Genomic DNA, 17,542 nt, shown 5'->3' with positions numbered 1-17,542 from the left:
GATACTTATATACAAATAGGTATAGCACAGGCACTATATGAGGTGAAACAGATACCTTAATTCAAGAAGGTAAATTAGATTAGGCAAGTTAGAAGAGAAGGAGAAAGCAAAGAACCTCTAGGGCCCCTAGGCCAGCCCCGCCCACAAATAAAGGAGGAGGGAGCAAAGCCAAGGCCCCACCTCTGTTCCACCTACAGGGCAACTGCCTCCATGCCACAAAACTACTTTGCCTGGTAGGTGGAATATCCCTAGTTGAGACACAAAGAGCATTCCAAAACCCCTAAGGTTAGCCAACTTGCAGCATTCTTCCCAAACTTCTGTCTAAAGAGTCGGCCTAGAATTAACTACTAGCCCCACACTTCTCAGCTTTATTCCTTCAGATGACACCAGTATTTTGCTAACTCTTGTTTCTCACTCCAATTCTGCCACCTGGAAGGAATTCCTGGTCAGCATTTCCCTTTATTTTATACTTCTTCCTCTCATTCCTTCCATCTTCTTGCATTCAGAAGCCTGATAACACTAATCCCTGGCCATCTTTCCCTTCAATGACTGTACCTTCAGTTACACACCACCCTCCTTTGGTAATGGAAACAGCAGCAAAAATATTCCATGTTTTTTATTGCCACGTCCAGACTCTCTCTTTCCACTCAGCAACTTCTCTGAAATCCACTCTATCAAAATTTGTCAATCAAGACTGATCCAGGTGGTTGTTGAAAACTGGCCAACAAGTCATTCACCTTTCTTGACTTCTGTCCCTAGCTCAGTCTTCTTCTCCCAAAGTCCTGCCCTAACACTAGGAGAATTCAACATTCATAATGATGCACCCTTAAATACTAAAACCTTCCTGTTCCTAAGTCTCCTCAGATCCTATGACCTACTCTTCGATTCTACCTTAGTCACACACAGAGATAGTCAAACCCTGAATCTCACGATCACCCACTAGGGTTCTACTTCTAGGTTCAAGAACTGACACTCATCTATCTAATCATAACTTCCTATTATAACAACTTTTCCTTTGTTTCACCCTATCCCCAACCCCAAGCCTATTCATCCTCATCCTAACCACCTCCACCTTTCCATCCCTCAATACTTCTTCAGGTTATTTACCACTTGCCTGACTTCACTTTCTTCCCTTCCTAATCTTGACCCAAAAGTTAACCAATTAAACTCCATACTATCATCTATTCTCAAATTCTGTGCCCTCTGGTCTTGTCTATATGAATTCATTGCCAAGCCCCAGTCCTAGATTATCCCCAGGATCTGTTTCCTTTGATCCTATGTGAACGTATTAAACAGAGAAGAAATTATGAAACCATCCTTAGTGGGTACACTATAAATTCATGTTATCCAACTCCAGCAGCAGCCTCACCTCATTTTCCCCCTCATCTTTTCTTCTTAAAAAAATGTTATATGAGATAGCTCTCTGGGAGGGAGAAAGACATTGGGGGAAATTTTGGTGATAAGAATTCAAGAGTCTCAGTAAATCAATCTAAATTCAGCAGCTGTAACCTCTAATACCTTACTCACTAAAACAAGAATTACTTTCATTATAACTGGAATTGAAGCATTCCTAAGTTTTCAGAAGTCATTCAATAACCATGGAAAAATAAATTTTTCACCGTTAAGCGTCAAGCAGGTGTATCCAGTATCTAGTTTAAGTGAAAGGGAGGAAAAACAAAACTAATAAAAATTTCCATATCCAAGACAGAAATGACATCATGAATATACTGACACCCAGCAAACTTAAATGACAAAACAAAACTAGTTCTCTGTTTAATTCTTATGCACCAGCATAAGAGGCAGGTTGGTATAGTGGAAAGAGAGATAGACTTAGCAGCAGGAAGACCTGGACTCAAATCCTACCTGTGATACATATGACTATGGGCATTTCTTAATTTCTCACTGGACTTCAAACTTTTTTTTGTCACATACCACCATTCTTTTTTTAAGTTTGACACCATTAAGTACATGTATATTTACTTTTTTATAAACAAATATGCATACTAACTGATAAGATGACTAACAAAGAAATTCACAATCTCACTGTCCTCTAGCTGGGCCAGAAATCCTGGAGTATTGTTTTTGATTCTGAGTAACATTTTCAGAGGGCCACTGACAAGGGAGCATCAATCAAAGGAAGGTGACCGGGAGCTGAAATCATGTCATTTATAGGAGCCCTCAGAGAAATAGGATCAAAGACGCATTTGCATCCTAAGCATCCTAAGACCTCCCCATCTGACTTGCCAATGTGCTGCTCCTCCTTCGTGATGTGAGATCCTTAGGATTTCCTTGCTTTTCTATCTGTTTCCCAGTCCTCTACAGTTTGCAGAAGTGCATAATATGTTAATAAATGTTTAGTCATTCATATAAATTTTAAAGGAGCAGGAGAAGTTTAGTTTAGGAAAGACTTGGAGGAATATGATCGTGATTTTCAAGAGAAAGGCAATAATGTACACTGATTATGTGTCTTTAAGGAATCAACAAATTTTATGCCAGCCACTACATGAGGTACTGAGGATACAAATATAAAAATGAGGATCACTGGTTCTTACATTCTACTGAGGGAAGATAATATGTTTGCAGAAAAATAAATATTTGTTATTGTTGTTCAGTTGTGTCTGACTCTTCATGACCCCATTAAGGGTTTTCTTGGCAAAGATATTGGAGTGGTTTGCCATTTCTTTCTCCAGGCCATTTTACAGATGAGGAAACAGAGGCAGACATGGTTAAGTGACTTGTGCAAGGTCACACAGCTTGTGAGTGTTTGAGGTCACATCTGAACTCAGGAAGACTTGTCTTCCTGACTTCAGGCCCAGTGCTCTCTCCACTGCGCATAGTTACTCAGAAAAGTAAATATCAAATCACAAAAATTTTAGGACTCAAAGAAGTAATCTTGTCCAATCCATACCCAAAAAGAATCCTTACTCTAACACCTTTTTGAAAATGGAAAGCAAGGGAGGCACAAGGGGCGGGAAACAAGAAATACTTGACCCATGGCCAAAGAGCCTCTGCCTGAAGGCTTTTAATGAAGGGGAACTTATCACCTCTCAGGGGAGGACACATTTTGCTTTTGGACTGTTTTAATTGTTGTGAAAGGTTTTTTTTTTCCCCTGACATTAAGCCTATATATATCTTTTTGCAACTTATACCTATTATTCCTGTTTCTACCCTCTGGGGTCAAAGAGAACAAGTCAAATTCCTCTTCCATATAACAGCCCTTCAAATATTTGAAGGCAGCTTTCATGTCCCTTTCGAGCCTTCTTTTCTCCAGGCTAATCATCCCCAGTTCAATCAGTCATCACATGACAGACTCAGTCTTTCACTTTCCTCTGAAGGTCCATAACATGCTCAGAACTGAACCACCTCTGACCAGGACAGAGTATAGCCAGATCATCACCTCCTTATTTTCAGGAGCCTCTTAATGCATCCCAAAATAATCAGTTTCTTTGGCTGCTACTTAACACTGCTGACCCATATTGAGCCTACAGTCACCAAAATCCCCATGTCCTGAGCTGGGTTTAACTCAGGCCTGTGCCCTATTAGTTTAGGTTCAATAATGGAATAAAACAAGGCACTTGTAGGTCATTCAACAGTTAAAAAAAAATTTACTTAGCCACAGCAGAGAACAATACACACAGCTATAGGCACTGAGGATATCTTAAAGCAGTTCAATTGAGTGAAGCTCCCTTGCCTAAGTAACCCAACTTGAGACTATGAGTCAAGCATCAGAGCCCCTTTGGAGATCCTCCTGGCTGCTTTGTACTCAAGCCATGAGGAGGTGATGTCAGCATTCTGAGACTTTAACCCCTTGAGCCAACCAAGTCCTGAAGGTCTTCTAGAGCAGAGTGTCAAACTTGCAGCCCATGTGTTTAACACTTCTGCCTTTATCCAAAGCATTCAAATCCTTCAACAGCATAGGGTGAAGGACAGATGCCTCCTACAAAAGACCACCTACAAATAGACAATGAACCGTTGTTGACAATTTTAAGGCCAGTTACTGAGCCACTGACAACTCTCAAGCCAACCATTTAGCCATTTCCAATTCACTTGTTAACTGTATTACTGTCTTGCCCGTATAAGAATAAGTAAGACATTTATGAATATAAATACATAAAAAACATAATTTTTCTTTAAGAATAAGAGGGATACTTAATCAAATATTTTGGTAAAATAATTTGATAAAAAAATATGTATTGTGATACATAATATATATGAAATAAACATAAAGTGATTAAGGAAGAAGGCACTATTAAATTAAGAACCAGAAAAGAACTTTTGAAGGCAATCACACTTGAGCTGAGCCTTGAAAGAAGCCAGAGGTTCCTAGAGGTAGCGGTAAGAAGAACATTGTAGAGATGGGGTATGGAACACCAAGTAGGCCAGTTTAGCTAGACCAGAAAGGGGAGAAATAAGAAAATATAGGTTAGAGCTAGATTGTGAAAGTCTTTAAATGGCCAAAAGAGATGCTTCTAATTTTATCCTAGAAGCAAAAGAAAAACATTGGAGTTTCTTACACAATACAGTAATGCAGCCAAATTTGTGCTTTGGGATTGGAAAAGGGAAAGACTTGAGAATCAGTCAGACCAGTCAGGAAGCCTCTGCAATGGGTGAGGCAAGAGGTGATGAAGGTGCCTAGCTACACATATAGAGGATGACAAGGTTTATAAAAAGCAAGCATTTCTGGAACATCCAACTAAATATCCAGCAGTTCAGGAAGAGCTATATAAGCTATAACCTTTGGAAGTCCAGTAAGATTTAAGATGTGAGGATCAAATTCTGATAAAGTTATTGTATGTGTGCTCTGAACCTCTGTAAGAACTGTGCTTTGTACTGTTAGGAAGCAAAAAAATGTTCAAGGTCATATATTTAATCATTGCCAAACCCAGATATGGAAAATATATTCTATAAAAAGTTTTAAATAGTCATTTTCCTAACATGTTCAAAAGAAGACTCACACTTACTGGAATGATATTGTGAAAGTTGTTTTCCTTCATGATCAGTCCAAGGAGAGGGTACAATGACACCTTTAGTGAAAAACTGGAAGAAATAAAAGACTTTTAGATACCAATTCTTCACAAAATGTAATTTTATGCACTGACTCTTATCTAACAATTTACAAATGTCTTTTGTGTAAAAGAAACACATATGAATACAATATGTATCAATCAGTTAGAATATATACCTAAACTGTTAAAAAAAAAATCTAAAATCAAAAAAGTACATTTCAAATTAATTGCTTTGACTGCTATTGATCAATAAATTCATCTGATTTTAAAACTAGTTTGTTATCTTAAAGAAGTAATTCAGATTGTAAATAAATAAATATGGGTACTCTATCAGATGCTATTACAAATAAAATCAATATAAACAAATCTCTGCGGGTAAAATGCCAATTACAAACATAAAAAGGAACTAAGGATTTACTAAAATGTGTATAGTGTTTGGCATATAGTAAGCATTTAATAAATGCTTTAGCTATCTATATTTCTATCTAAAAACTTAATAAATATTTGAGACTGATACAAATTAGTTCTTTTCAAATAAAATAAACAAGAAGTTTGATTACCTATTTTTATTTGATTAGGAAAACATAACAAAATAACAGGTAGTAGTTGACAAAAAAGTCAGGAATTTTCAATTTTTACTTTATAATTGAAAGAAAATTAGTCCATGGCAGTAAACGTATTTTACCCTTTGTTTTTGGACAATTCAAGAGATTTAATCATTTAACTCAGATATTTAATCTTTGGTCTGTCCTTCATTTTTCCAAGTTCTACATTCTATGCTCCCACTTTAAAACAAGACAAGTTAGCATGGAATTTCAAAAATAAGAAATATATACATTATAGCCAAAAATATTTTCAACAGGATAGGTAGATTTTTTAGTAAATAACTAAAAACAACCATCTGAGGAATAACTTTTTATTTCTTCTCTTAAACCATCAATTACTAATGCATGTTAAAGTATGTAAAGGTTTCTAAAACAAGCGTTTATATGACTGATATAGGTTAAAAAATTCTGGGTCACAAGGTTCAGATGTGAAAGTACAAGATGAAGAAGGCAGATGACAGTACTTAGTAAATAAGAGAAACACTTAAGAGTACTATAAGACTTTTTAAAAACAAGTTTTATCTGGAAAACAGAGGACAGTATCTACTTAAGTGTACAGAAAAGATGACACAGAAATATCTGGTTTCTGATCATGCTACAGCCCAACATTTTAACAGTCAACTGGCCAAAATTACAGGAAACAAACATGGTGATAAACAATAGCTTAAAATTTAAATGTGTGCATGCATACATCTCATGCGCATGTGTATATGAGTGTGTGTGTGTGTGTACAGAACCTTTTTAAAAGGCAAAGAGGAACAAAGAAACTTAGAATTTATGCATAAAGATTCTCTAAAACAGCAAAAATACTAAAACACATGAGGACCTGGGTGACTTTAGACAGGAACTAGCTAGAAAAGGAAAGGAGTGAAAAATGAATTTTGTGTTTATAGGAAACTAAAAGTGTAATTGTCAAAATGTTTTGGGTTTCTATGGTGGTAAAAAAAAATTGCCCATATTTATAACATATAAATGCACTTTATAATTTAAAAACCTTTAAAGGTATTTAAGGGAGGAAAAAAAATCCCATTCATTCCCATCAAGATTTTCATCAGCTCAAAATACTCAATATATTTAATTTAATATAAACTCTTACTCAAAAGAGCAATCTATGTCCATCAATATTACAGAGGCATCAGGGAGAGCTTTAAACACACAAACATACGTGTGCAAAATGATAAATCATTTTCAATGTACTTAATGGAAATTCGGTTTTTAAATTTTAGACAAGCCTTTTTAAATGAAAAGTTCAGAATGTAAAAGATTCTGAATAAGATAATGGTCAAAAGCAATAATGACTGTAATGCACAACTTTTCTCTTTAGTACATCTAAGCTGCCCGTCTTTGGGAAAAGCTATTTTATTGGCTATATTTTCACACTCATGACATGTAAATTACAGGAAATCCCCATAAATACTAAGCATGTTTATACTTTTGATCTTTTTTTCTTGAAGAAACTCAGATCAAGGAAAAAAGGGTCAGTCAAAATTTAAACAATTCTTTCAGAAAAAAGGTGATGCTTATGATTAAGGGGTATTTTTAGAAATCTAAGAGGATCTCTTAGGTTCTCTAGGGGTAAAAAAAAAAAATACCTGTGGTGGAATGTACATTACAAAAGGGAAAGGAAAGTAGAAAAAAAGACTAGGACAAAAGAAAAAATGAGAGCTAGTAGTTAAACCGCATGTTTCCCTGATGTACTAGGTAGATATGTTAACAGAGAACAAAAGTTTATCCATCTTGATGTTCAAGAACAATTTTAGTTACCTCTTCAATCGCTTTTTGTCTTTTGTCTTCCACATCTTTATCTATTCTATATAAGGTAAAGAAAAAAATAACCATGCCATTACTTCATCTAGTTGGAGATTTTTAAAAATCCTATCAAAGTAGTAATTTTATTGAATGCAAAGATGGTAAATTTTAGAATTATTTTACAAAAAAAAAAAAAACCCAGCCATCTTGACACTAATGTGTACTTTGAAATATTAGTGTCTTACTGTTCAGTGTTTGCCTCCTTTTCATTAAAATATAGGATTAGAACAATTTCCTCTCAAAAGAGGCTTTTTATTTGTGCAATAATTTTTTATCTTACCATATTATAGATTCATGTGAACAAACTTTATTCATTACTAACAAATGAAATGCTGCAAAAAAGTAAAATAACTATCCAAATTCCTCCTTCATTATTCAGTATATAAATACCAATAACAACTTATTTCACATGATCAGTTGTGCTGTCTTTCTTACAACTTCTAAACATCAAACTAAAATTTACAATGATGAAGTGAACTTAGGTAGGAAATATAAAGTTTGCCCCTATTAATTCCTTCTTCACCATCAATATAATGCTCCATAAAAACAAAAACAAATAGCTCCTAAAATAAACATATATATGTCAACATGTCAGATCTTAAGCAATATTTAAACATGTCCCAGTGGCTGGGGTAGCTGACTTTAAGACACATACAAGAACTATCATAAAAATATATTAAGCTCCCAATGGTATAGAACACTTCATGCACCAAGATAATACACAGTCCCTACTCTCAAGGCCGATGATATGTAGTAAGTAGAAAAGACATTAACACAGATAATGATAAGATATGATAAGGAGAGACAGTACTAGGGTGGTGACAGTACAAGTAGAAAGGAGAAGATGGACATGAGAGATGTTACAGAATTGAGTGAGTCTAGTAGTTAACTGGATACAAGAGATGAGAGATTATAAGTCAGTGTCAAAGTTAGTGACCAAATATACAATATTTAAGACCAATAAATGAATAGTAGTGCCACTGTCTACAGAGAAGTCAGAAGAAACAGGGTTAGGAGCTTGAAATTAGTATCCTTATGCTACACCTAATATGTGCTATGAGAGATGCTGGAAAACACAAAGGTAAAAATTAAACAGTCCTTGCCCTCAAAGAGCTTACAAAATACTATTTAGGAGAAACAACATACACAGAAAACTGAATCAAAAATATATGCAAAGCTTTTTGAATCAGAGGCCAAAGAATGCATTCTAGGTATATCGGATAGTCTATACAAAATGCAAAAAGATAAGAGATGGAATGTGGTATGCAGAGAATATCAAGCAAAACAATTTGACTAAAACATAGAATAAATACAGAGAGAAAACTGCTGTTGCAACTATAGCAGTCCCCTCAAAAGACTCCTTTTAGAACTTTTGTGCCATTCAGCAACTTTGGCAAATTCAGGTTTGCTCATGTTTAAAAAAAAAAAACACTGAATGTTGCTACCAAGAATTAGATATTCTTGGAATTGGGTCAGATGTCTATAATTTATTTACTACAATAAAAAGAGTGAAAGTAACCAACAGTCTTTCTCTTTCCAACCTTAATCCAATCAGTTGGTACAGAAGATATCATATTCTCTTCTATCCCAATACTACTGTGAAAAAGGATTTTTCAGTTTTCATTTTTCTTGCAAATGATAGTAACTTGGTTTTATCTACAATTTCATCAACTTGCATCATGAGTATCATGAAGTATAATCAATGTGGAGATATCTTGAAGCCAATATGAAGAGCTCCAAAAAGAGGTCAGGAATGGAGATAGCCAACTATTAGATCTATTACCAAGAATAACAAAGAGGAATACAGAGAAGGGGAAATTTTGTGGTGATCTGCAGACGTAATGCTTGTATTTCTGTCATGGTCAAGGGACTGCTACTTATGCTTAACGTGTAGACCAGAAGAAAAGAGTTAGAAGCTCAACAAATACCTATCCACATTCCATATTATCAGGAAGAATGAAATATTCCTCTGAAAAAGAAAAGTAGGAAGGCCTTGATGTGAAAACAAGAGATTGAAGGGGCAGCCAGGTGGCACAGTAAGAGTGCCGGCCCCAGCGTCGGGAGACCTGGGATCGGTTCCTGCCTCATATACTCGGCACCCACACAAAAATAAGTGGCTGTGTCACCTTGAGAAAGTTACTTAACCCCGACTGCCTAAAAAAACAACAAAAAAAAAAACCCAAGAGATTGAGGAATCATGAGTGGTATAAGAAGGATGAAAGAATGTGATAGGAGGAAGAAAAAAAGAACCCCTTAACACTTGGAGCTAAGTAACAGAAAGGAGGCTGTTCCAGAAGAAGAGTTAATTAGCAAATTTATAGGACACAAAATCCAAGAAAGTAACCAGCAATTAAACCCATCGTTTCAGACATCTCACAAATGCACAAAGTATGTCTAATAAGATAACTAGAGACCATAAAACAAGGAACTAAAGTTGATGTCATAAAAAAAAGTAAGATTTGATGGGAAGAAACTGATGAATGAACTTCTCACTCTGATTCTTCATTAATCAACTTTAGCTCTCCTCTTTCTTCTTCATCTTGAGTCTTCCTTCTCTTATTCCTTCTTCAGCTTGAGTGAGTCCTTTCTTTCCTCCTCCTCCTTCTTCAACTTAGGCTCTTTTTAACTTCAGGTTTTCTCAAAATTTTACATCCCAAATTTATTTTGGCTCTTTCCCCAATGCTAAAGCCCTTGAAAGTCACGTTCACAATTTCTTCCGGCAGTTAAAAAAAAAAAAAGTCCTAAAGCTTAGAATGACCTGAGACTGGTGAAGAAAAAGTTATTGTTGTTTGCCCTTTGTTTTTGAAGGGGACTGATGACATCACAGGTGATGTCTTGACTTGCATGTGAATTAGATTTAGATGAGACAGTTAGGAGTGGCTAGGTGGTGCAGTTCAAATCCGGCCTCAGACACTTTTAAGTGTCTTACTAGCTGTGTGACTTTGGGCAAGTCACTTAATCCCAATTGCCCTCCAAAAAAAAAATTAGATGAAACAGAGTTGCACAAAGTCCTCAGCCTCACCTAGCTGCCCTAGGAAGAAGCTGATTCTCTCACTGGAAGCCTAGGGAAAGGCTCAATCACTATCGTAAGTTATGTTCAAGAGAACTGTTGTTGAGGTACAAGTGGAACTAGATGAAATATCTGAGGTCCCTTTCAAATCTTCAATTATTTGACTCTTGGCCTGTGAGAGTGCCAAAGAGGAGAGAAAAACAGGAACCCCTGAGGAACAACCATATTAAAAGGGTTGAAAAAATGGATGAAGAGCCACTGAAGAAATAAAAGGACTGCTTAGAGTTAAAAGAACCAGGAGAGTATAGCATCACTAAAACCCAAGGAGAGAATGAATATCTGGCAGGAAAAGTAGTCAAACGAAGACAAAAATACAGAAAATTCAATGTAGATAAAAACTCAAAAAAGGCCATTAGATAGGATAATGAGGTCAGAGAGGGTAAACTCAGCAGTTACAACAAAAACACAATTATAATGGGTTAAGAAGGGAGTGGTGATAAAATAGGGCTTCTAGATAGAGAAACAACTTTTTCTACGATCACGGGATCATCGATTTAGAATCTTAGGGACCACAGATCCAACCCCCTCGTTTTAGAGGTGAGGAGCCTGAAGAGGAGAGAGATCAAGTGACCTGCCCAGGGTCACAGAGCTAAGCATCTGAATACAGATTTGAAATGTTTATCTCCCCAAGCCCAACATTTCATCCAATACATCAAAGAGTTTGCTTCTAGCAGCAAAGTAAAGGAGTCAAACATAGCAAAATTGTAAAGGATTAAGAAGATCTGAGCATGTACATGGACCAAGGGGAACAATTCAGTGGCCCAGGAAAGCCATGAGAAAGGAGAAAGACCTTGGGGAATGGATGAAGGTTTTATCAGAGCTCATCCTTCTTGATCTTTCCAGGCCACACCCTTCCAAGATCCTTCTCTCATGCCACAGCTCTTTCCTGGTTATCTTCCTACCTTTCTGCTTCTTCTCAGTCTCCTTCGCCATTTCATCACTCACATAATGAACCTAAACTGTGGATTTTTCTGCCAGTCTTCTATTTATATACTCCCTCACTTGGTAACTACCAGCTACCACAAACTCCCACTTATCATCTCTATGTATATGACTCCCAGATCTATATATTCAGCCCTTGTTCTTTCTCTTAAGCTCCAGTACCACATCACTCGTTGACTAATGGACTTTCCAAACTAGATGTCTAAGAGACATCTCAAACTCAACAGGTGAAAGTAAAACTCATTATCTTCCCTCCCCCAATACCACATCCATCATATTCTTAGTCACTTAGGTGAGTCTTCTCTATGGCAAACAATTACTCTCCTTCATCCCTTACAGCTAGTAAGTAGCCAAATCTTGTCATTTCTGCCCCTATATAACCTCTCAAATCCAATCCCTTCTCACTTCTAGCTTAAATTAACAAATTAACGTAGTGGCCACCCTCAGCACCTCTCAACTAGATATTTGCAATGGACTCCTAACTGGTTTCCTTGCCTTAAATGTCTCCCTTCTCCAACTGATCTTCCACATAGCTGCCAAAGTGGTTTTCCTTTAAGTGTAAGTCTTACCATGTCATTTTTCTATTCAAATTCCAGTGGCTCCTTATTGCCTTTGGGATCAAATAATAAACTCCTGTTTGACTCCCAAAGTTTCTCACAAGCTGGTCCCACCCTACCTTTCCAAGCTTATATAAATATAAAGTACTCTCCAGTACTATCTATATACTTGTTCTTTACACAAGACACTATTTTTCCACTTCTTGTCTCTATTCTGGCTAGAAAGTATTTTCACCTCGCATCTGCCTCTTCTTCAAAAATCAGCTCAAATGTCACCTTCTATCAGTTTCTCATGATCTCCCCCAATTGCCAAGTGTCCTCTCTCAAAACACTTGGATTTTTCCATTTTGTGTGTGTGTGTGTGTGTGTGTGTGTGTGTGATCCGATGTGGCTAGCACATGGTAAACATCTAATATTTGCTATTAATTGAAGAACACAGCTAGAGGTAAAATGCAGTATCATTACTATTCACTAGTGGCAGCACTCTAATGCCTTAATAAGCAGGAGTACAGGTAATGATGGTGAAAAAGTTTGGAGAGACTGTCTCTCATTTATTCTTTAAATATCTGTATCTTATAGGGTGCCAGTGTGCCATCTAGTTTAGCAAACTGTTTTCTCTCATTCTTTTTCTCAGACCCTGTCCTCTGGGATAAGCCCCAATCCTACCTTTCCAGTTTGCTTAGACTTTATTTTCCTTCTCACTCTGAGACCCAGCTGTAGCAGTCTGTTTGCTACTTCACACACACGTATATCACTTGTCTCCATTCCTTTTCACTAACTGTCTCCTATTCCTGGAATGAAATCCCGCTTTATCTAGGCTTCTTGAAATCCATCATCTCCTTCAAAACTAAATATTAAGTTCTTCATGAAGTCTTTTCTGTTCCCCCTCCCCTGCCCCTGAAGCTAGTGAACTACTTCCCCAAACTACCTTATGTTTATTTTATCTGCATATACTTCGATGTGTACACATCATCTCTTCTGTTAAAATATAAATGCCCAACAGGGCAGGGACTCATTGGGCTTTGTCTTTGTATCACCAGTGCTTTGCATAAGGATTGGCACATTGTAAGCAATTAAGTGGCAGCTAGGTATCAAAATGGATAGAGTGCCAGGCCTGGAGTCAGGAAGATCTGAATCCAAAAAAATCTGGTTTCAGACTCTTACTGCTAGTGTGACCCTGGGTAAGTTACTTAACTCTGTTTGCCTCAGTTTCCTCATCTGTAAAATAATCTGGAGAAGGAAATCACAAATCATTCTGGTATCTTCGCCAAGAAAACCCTGAATGGGATTGTGAAGAGTCAGATATGACCAATGACTAAATCTACTGAACAACAAAAGCTTGTTGAATGATTTCATCCCATTTAATGCTAGCTGTCTTTAAGAATATGCTGTTAACTGTTCACAACCTCAAAGGAGTATTTCCATTGCCCTTTGAATCATCTGTGATTTAATTCTTTCAAGATCTTTGTGTTACATATTATGTAGTGCCACCAACAGCCTAGTGATATCAGAAAAGATGGGCTGTTGGAGCATCATGAAATTTGGCATTCTGGAAAACACAATTTATATCCCAAATGCAAGTGAACAGTCAACATCTGTGAGTCTCTAACTGTAATGACACAGATGGGAGTTCATCAATCCCACCTCTCTAGCCAAAAAGGGCAATAGTACCTATCATCAAAATGGGTGAATAAATTTCATGTGGCTGCTGACATTCAATAATTTTTGTATTTGATTTTCTACTCTGAACTTCTCTTCATTGGGGTATTACTTTGAATTCAGATTCCATTTTAGCTTAAGCCTTTCTTGGATACTGTGTACTATTTTTATATAGTACTTTGCATTATCTTCTTTCTAGACACTATTTTGAATGTAACTCTTTTTGAGTTTGCGACCTCATGTTTAGGAGAGCCAAAGCTACTTTTCTCATTCATCTGGACACTTGTCATTCTCCAGCTTTTCAACCCATGGCTCTGTGTAATAGGAACATGCAGCCCATCAAAATAATTCATCAGTATGGGTATCTTAGACTCAAGTCATAGATGAAAAACTGACCTTACCTCTCTTACCTCCTTCTTGGGCAAGACTAAAACCAGAAAAACTGGCTGCTTTCTATGACAAGGGTTAGCCTTGGGGAAGAGTAAAGATGGTAGCTTATCGTAGCTCCAGAGACAAAGACCATGTGTAAAAAATCTATATAAGTTTATATTTACAAAGTCTTTTCTTTACAACAATCCTGTGAAGTAGACAGTATAAATATTACTATCACCATTTTAGAGATGAGGAAACTGAGACATAATAGGATTTACCTATGGTTACATAGCAAGCATAAGAGTCAAGATGAAAACCCAGGTCTCCTGGGCCTATGTTCAGTATACTTTCCCCTATACCAGACTGAACACATATGTAGATAAAGATTTCCATTTGGGTAAACAGTTCCCCTAAGTGCAAAGTTTCTACATTCTTTGAGAAGTTTCTAATGTATTTGTTTCCTGTTTCCTATTTATGGGGAGCAGTTAAACTAGTCTTCTGATTCCCTCACATTCTGAGAAATAAAGTATTTTCTTAATTACCCCTTAAAACCAGTAGTGGATATCTTAACTAGATGTGTGTGAAGTAAAGAATTCCAATACATTCTTCTGTGTTGTTCCAACACATCCAACTGTAGGAAAAAATCACCTGACTTCTAAAAATCTCTCTAAGACTAAGTTTATCATCATAGGGGAAGAATTCCCATTCAGAATTGGAACAATCTATATCTCTGAAAGTGAGTCATACCTGTAGCATATCTCTTTCTGGCATGGTGAATCTGCACAAATTACTCCACCTTGCTGCCTTTACATCAATTTAAATAGATCTTACTTTCCACTACTTTTCAAGAGCAGGTTATTACACTTCAATGCAAGTATAGGAAAACTTACCTAGAATGACTTAAATATAAAGCTTGTCGATGAATATCTTCTGGGTCTATTTCCACAGGATTTATGACAGCAAGTTGATCAATAGACCATCGAAATTTCCCTGGAGTCTTAACAAAAAAAAAATTATGAATAAAACAGTGAGTTGCACAAATGTTTACTATTCTATCAAAAAACTAATAAAAGTCACCTTCAAGAAGGAGCATTCAACATTTAACACAATGTTCTCTAAAGCTAATCACACGTAAAAATTAGGGGAAAAGGAGGGAGAGTGAAGGGTGGGAGCCAAAAGTGTGGGAGAAGCAGGGGAAGATCAATGATTTGATCAGAATAGGGAAACGTGAAATGGGAAATTCTCTCCATCAACCTAGATGAACAATTTGTTAGTAATTAGTCTTAGAAAGTTGCCTGGGGCATTGAGAGGTTAAAATATCAGCCCACAGCGAGTAATGCCTCATGCAGGACTTGAACCCAGGTCTCCCTGAACTTCCTTAACATCTACTATGATATTTTGCCTTTCCAAAGTTAGAATAAAAACTACTAAGATTAAAACAAAAGGTAATTTAATATGAACAAATTGATTAAATTTCTATTTTAAATAATCAAATGCCCCACAGAGATGACTTTGAATAAACTAATCCCAAGCAACCATTAAAAAGAGTTTAAGTGCTTGCTATATGCAAAGCATTGTGCGAAGCGCTGGGGATACAAAGAAGGGCGAAAGACAACCTTTGCTCTGTCAGGAGTTCACAATCTCATGGGCATGAGAGCGTCACGACTGACTCTTCCCAACAAAGAAACACGCTAAAAGGAAATTGTGCGCGCAATGAAAGGGCTGCTGGGATTGGGAATCAGAAGGCCTAAGTTCAAATGCCACGTTACATTAGTTATGTGTTGTCTTTAGGTCTTTTTCAGTAGAAATCAGTCACGACTGACTCTTCCCAACAAAGAAACAAGCTAAAAGGAAATTGTGCGCGCAATGAAAGGGCCGCTGGGATTGGGAATCAGAAGGCCTAAGTTCAAATGCCATGTACATTAGTTATGTGTTGTCTTTAGGTCTTTTTCAGTAGAAATCAGTCACGACTGACTCTTCCCAACACCATTTAGGAATTTCTTAGCAAAGATACAGTTTGCCATTTCCTTCTCCAGATCATTTTACATGTGAGGAAACTGAGGCAAACAGGGTTAAGTGATTTGTCCAGAGTCACACAGTGAGGTTCTGATGCTGGATCTGAATTCAGATCTTCCTGACTTTAGGCCTGGCTCTCTATCCACTGCACCAACTGGCTGCCCATATTAGTTATATAACTTGGAACAAATCCAATAACCTCCGTGTGTCTCAATTTCCAAAATGGAGTTAAACAAAACACAAGCAAAAAAAAAAACTGCATGAAAGAAGAGGTATAAAGGGTGTCAGTGAAATGGATCACAGGAAAGAAAGGTAAAATCATGTAGCAAAACAGAGAAATAATGATAACAATAATAACTACAATTTGTATGGTATTTTAAAGTTCGTAAAGCACTTTACAAACATTACCAAATTAAAACTTCAGGATGAGGTAAGGAAGTTATTACATGTATTATTAATCTCATTTTAAAGCTGAAGAAACAAATCTTAGGACACTGTGACTTGCCCAGGAACACATACATAGCCATTAAATGTTATGGGGCAGTATTTAAACCTAGGTTTTTCTGAGTCCATGTCAAACACTCCATCCCCTGTACCATGTTGCTTCACCTAATAGCTGACATTTACTTAGTGCTTTCAAGTTTTCAGTGCAATTTACACAGATTATTTAAAGTCTCACAATGACTTCATGAGGAAAAAGGAAAATGAAACTCATTGAGGCTAAGTGACTTAACTATGGTCAAAAAGCTAAGAAGTTTCATAAGAAGGCTTTGAAGTCAGGTTTTCCAGATTCCTACTCTAACCTGAAACACTATTTTGCTGTCACTCATATATGAAAGATAGCCTTTGTCTTTCATTGTATGGATCCCACCCTCAAGAGATGTAGAGAAAGATCCCATCTCTTTTAATGGGGCACTCATTAAGAATTTAATGGTCTGGTCTTCCAGGATGAGGGCACATAGATGAGTTACAAGAAAGGTTTCTGAAAAGAATGCCTACAAGGATGAGATCAGAAATCCACTGAATTATCTGTTACATGGGTTATCATGGACAAATAATTCATTGTTTAATGGCCAACTTCTTGTCAATAAGCCTCTCTATAATGGATTCTGAAGAGCACTAAAATAGTACTTAAAGACTTTCTACCTTAGTGCAACCTGCCAGAATTTATGCTGTGAGTATAATTATTAAGAATCTAGAGTTACCTTCATAGTAGGATGACATCGAATTTCCCCAGAAATTCAATTAAAAATTATAATCCCAATCTGTTTTAATTAAATGCAGTATCAACATAGAATCTGTGATGTTAGGGTTTTCTGATAAAATTTATCAAAGTAAAAGATGAACTCAAAGGAATTTTTACTTTTTTTAAGCCATCCAGCTTTACTGAATACTACTTTTGGCTAAAACTGAAGAAACTTAGGAAGCTTAAATGACTTCATATTTTTCACAAACTCCAACAAGGGGGGCAACAATGGAAACTTAGATATGCACTGCTTTGAAAGA

At 36.6% G+C, this 17,542-nt stretch overlaps 1 protein-coding gene across 5 annotated transcripts in view; it reads right to left on the bottom strand.

Annotated features, from left to right (window-relative positions):
• BORA (BORA aurora kinase A activator) overlaps positions 1-17,542 on the bottom strand; it is a 37,661-nt gene that overhangs the window by 18,592 nt on the left and 1,527 nt on the right. For all 5 annotated transcript variants that reach the window (XM_069066787.1, XM_069066789.1, XM_069066785.1 and 2 more), the window contains 3 exons: positions 14,911-15,017; positions 7,376-7,421; positions 4,962-5,037 (listed from right to left, as the gene is read on the bottom strand). In XM_069066787.1, the coding sequence (XP_068922888.1) occupies positions 4,962-5,037; positions 7,376-7,421; positions 14,911-15,017 (229 nt within the window). The remainder of the gene's footprint in view (positions 1-4,961; positions 5,038-7,375; positions 7,422-14,910; positions 15,018-17,542) is intronic.

The sequence above is a fragment of the Petaurus breviceps genome, unplaced genomic scaffold (assembly GCF_028583685.1).
Source record: "Petaurus breviceps papuanus isolate PSGF00001 unplaced genomic scaffold, PetGlider_PUasm1.0 90730, whole genome shotgun sequence".
In the NCBI taxonomy this organism is placed as follows: domain Eukaryota; kingdom Metazoa; phylum Chordata; class Mammalia; order Diprotodontia; family Petauridae; genus Petaurus; species Petaurus breviceps.
Note: the sequence above shows the minus strand (reverse complement) of the source record. Positions and strands in the feature narration are given on the sequence as shown.